General features: G+C 32.7%; 1 protein-coding gene across 1 annotated transcript; it reads left to right on the top strand.

Moving 5' to 3' along the window:
• Positions 1-3,023: 3,023 nt before the first annotated feature.
• Positions 3,024-3,971, top strand: LOTGIDRAFT_158544 (hypothetical protein; the record flags this gene model as incomplete). The annotated part of the gene is made up of 1 exon (XM_009051698.1): positions 3,024-3,971. The coding sequence occupies one exon, from the start codon at positions 3,024-3,026 to the stop codon at positions 3,969-3,971; it is 948 nt and encodes a 315-aa protein (XP_009049946.1).

The raw sequence follows: 3,971 nt of genomic DNA, 5'->3' as shown, positions 1-3,971 counted from the left end.
TGACTTTCATGAAGAAATGTTAAATGAGGCTTTGTCATTTGTAAGCTTATGTCTCTCATTGTTTTATATATTTATATACTAATCATCTATTAATACATCTCCTTTGAACAAACAAGTTCATCTTCCCTTATTCAGTGATAATAACAAGTTAATTGCTTACTTAAAGATAGCTTGCCAGGCAACTGCCCACTGGCATCTTTGATTTTAAATAACAACATTTATTAGTACATAGCAATCACCATTATGAAATATTCAACCTTCAGTCATACACTTGTATGGCTTTATCCATGGGTGATAATAAACAATTTCACTAAAGTTCATCAAAATCTGACAAGAGTTCTGCCTTCCAGATATTGATATTGAACACATTTTCATGAACAAGGGCAATTACTCATATTGCATATTTTTCGATTTTCTAATTTTCAATAGGACCCGTTCATCCTTGGGTGATTACAAACACTTACGCCAAGTTTCGTCAAGAATTGTGCCTTCTAGAGAGTTTAAGCCCTAAAACTTGAATGCATTTCAAGAACGAGGCAATAACTCATATAAAATACTTTTGATTTTCAATAGGGTTCATTCATGGGTGATAATAAACAATTTCACCAAGATCTGTCAAGAATTTTGCCTTTTAGAGTGTTCACGAGCTGTGTACAGACTGACAGGCATGGGTGATGCCAATACACGTTCGTATTTCATGTAGGTTAATAAAAATTAGTGTCTTGGCTTGATAATTTATTTACTAAATTGAAATGCATGTCTGACCCTCGGTCATTTGAGCTTCATTGCTGGTCATGTCGTGGAAATAGAGCCAAATCATCAATCCTGCTATTTAGTTTCCTTTCTTTTCATTTACATGAAATATATGGTCAGTTCTAATCTCAGACACGTAAAGGTCTGGTGACCTTAAAGAAGTCACCATATGTCAATTCCATATGACTTACCTTTATATGGGTACAAATAATCTGGGAAAATGCAATGCCAAGAGATGAGCTGGTAGACAGGATCTTTAGAGAACCTTGTTATTCTTGCTCTTTCTCTGTAAGATTCTGATTTATACTTTTTGTACATGATAGATAACATAGACTTTAGTTTATTATACGCCCACATTATAATGTGGACGTATATTGTCGGTCCGTCTGTCCACAATTGACTTGTGAACGCGATAGAGACTACAGTTTTCATCTGATTCGAATGTAATTTGGTGTGTTCATTTATATTGATGAGATCTTGGCCAAGTTCAATAATCACGATTTTTCGATGACCGGTTTTTGAGTTATTGCCCTTGACTTAGCCAAAACACGTCAAAATTGGCTTGTGAACGCGATAGAGACTACAGTTTTTATCTGATTTGAATGAAATTTGGTGTGATCATTTATATTCATGAGATCTTGGACAAGTTCGAATTTGACGATCTTTCGATGAACAGTTTTTGAGTTATTGCCCTTGACTTATAAAAAACACGTCAAAATTTGGTTGTGAACACAATAGAGACTACAGTTTTTATCCAATTTCAATGAAATGTGAATATTTATAATGATGAGATCTTGTACATTTGGTTATCTTTCAATGAATGGTTTTTGAGTTATTGCCTTTGACTTATGAAAAACGCGTCAAAATTTGGTTGTGAACACAATAGAGACTATAGTTTTCATCCATAGTATGATCATTTATAATGATGAGATCTTAGTCAAGATTAAATTTGACAATTTTTCGATCAACAGAATTTGAGTTATTGCCCATGACTTAGTAAAAACGCATCAAAATTTCTTAGCGTTATCAGAATTTTATTAAATAATGTGTGTTTGTTGAAATCAACAATATCTTGCACAAATTAGATTTTTGGTATGATTTGACTGCCCTTGATATACTGAAAATGTATCAGGAAAGTAGGCGTATCTTGCTAGGCAACAACTTTTTTTAAACGCCCACATGGAAATATATATCGCCGTCGCCCCTGTCCATTGGTCTGTCAAAATTTGTTTGTGAACACAATAGAGACTACAGTTTTCAACTGATTTTAATGAAATTTGGTGTGATCATTTTTATTGATGATATCTTGGTCGAGTTCGAATTTGATGATCTTTCGTTGAACAGCTTTGAGTTATTGCCCTTGACTTAGGCAAAACACATCAAAATTTGTTTGTGAACATAATAGAGACTACAGTTTTCAACTGATTTAAAAGAAATTTGGTGTGATCATTTATATTGATGAGATCTTGATCAAGTTCGAAGTTGACATTCTTTCGATGAACGGTTTTTGAGTTATTGCCCTTGACTTAAGAAAAACGCTTCAAAATTTGTTTGTGAACACAATAGAGATTACAGTTTTCAACTGATTTTAATGAAATTTGGTGTGATAATTTATATTGATGAGATCTTGGTCAAGTTCGACTTTGACGTTCTTTCGGTGAACGGTTTTTGAGTTATTGCCCTTGACTTAAGAAAAACGCGTCAAAATTTGTTTGTGAACACAATAGAGATTACAGTTTTCAACTGATTTTAATGAAATTTGGTGTGATAATTTATATTGATGAGATCTTGGTCAAGTTCGACTTTGGAGTTCTTTCGGTGAACGGTTTTTGAGTTATTGCCCTTGACTTAGGAAAAACGCGTCAAAATTTGTTTGTGAACAAAGGGCTGTTTATTGCGACTAAAACTCGTATTGCGATACACCCCCTTGTATCGCAATATGTATTGCAATATATTGTGAAATTTCATTGAGTTGATATTTTTAACTGTTAATTTGAAAGAAGATATTTTTAATGCCTTTAAGCTCCCTTCACTAACAGTCTGGGTTATTATTTCCATGAAAGCTTGATTAACTTTCTGGGCTTATATTGATTACTTATTATTTTTAATGTCCACTGGTCTCATTTTGCTTTTAATCATCTTATCAGACACACACAGTTGTATAGTTGTCACTGGATATATCTAATATTTATTGTAATTCCAACTCAGTTAAAATTGACATTTTGTTCTGAGAACAACATTGTTGTAGTTAATAAAATTCAAGTTGTGTTATGGCTGCTAATGCTACTGTAAGTTTTCATGCAGGTGATGTTCAGAAATATCTGAACTTATTTATAGGTGTTTTAACAGTAACTTTGGCTTTATTCTCATGGCTTCTTATTTTGAAAGGAAGGAGTATGTCTAAAAGACAAAAAGTGTGTTTTTGTGCATTATTATTAACAGACACCTTGTTAGGTTTACAAGTTGTTATTATTCGTTTAATACCATTTGACTATAATAGTGATCATATTATATGTTTTTTACGCTTGTATTTGGGTCTTGTATTAAATGTTTTAACATGTTTAAGTTCTGTGTTGATGACAGCAGAGAGATTTTTTGTGATGTATAAACCTTTGACGTTCAATCGGCATATAACATGGCAAAGACTAGCTTACTGCATTGTTATGTTTTGGATTTTTGCAGTTTGTCTCATTTTTGGATTATTTCATAAAGGATTTGGTGGTCAAGCTGTGTGTCAGTTTTGGACGTGTGGGGATATTAATGGATACATTGTTGTATCAGTGTTGGATTTGACATGCTACATTATTGTACTATGTATGTATGCATACATCGTCAAAGTAACAAGACGCCATTTTAGAATGATAGCTGCCACTATGATTGGAGATGTTGTAGCAGAAAATGTTCACAAATTAACTAAAAAAGGACATAGAACCAATATAACTGTAGGAATAATAATTTTTGCATTTGGTATTTCGTACATACCCATGAATTCATATTCATTTTATTATGCGCTGGCCTTTACTCAGGAAGAACGCATAAATATAGAGAGTACAAATCAAACGTTTACTATTCTTCTTGGACTATTTTTAATAAATAGTTTAGTCAATCCTATTGTGTATATTTGGCGCTTAAAAAGATGTCGACAAGAAATAGTTAATTGGCTTCTATGTAGACTAGTGACTATAGATGAAACAACAACAACACAGCTTGAATCTTAA

Source organism: Lottia gigantea, assembly GCF_000327385.1.
Source record: "Lottia gigantea unplaced genomic scaffold LOTGIsca_17, whole genome shotgun sequence".
Lineage (NCBI taxonomy): Eukaryota > Metazoa > Mollusca > Gastropoda > Lottiidae > Lottia > Lottia gigantea.
The sequence above is the reverse complement of the archived record's forward strand: the minus strand, read 5'-3'. Positions and strand labels throughout refer to the sequence as shown.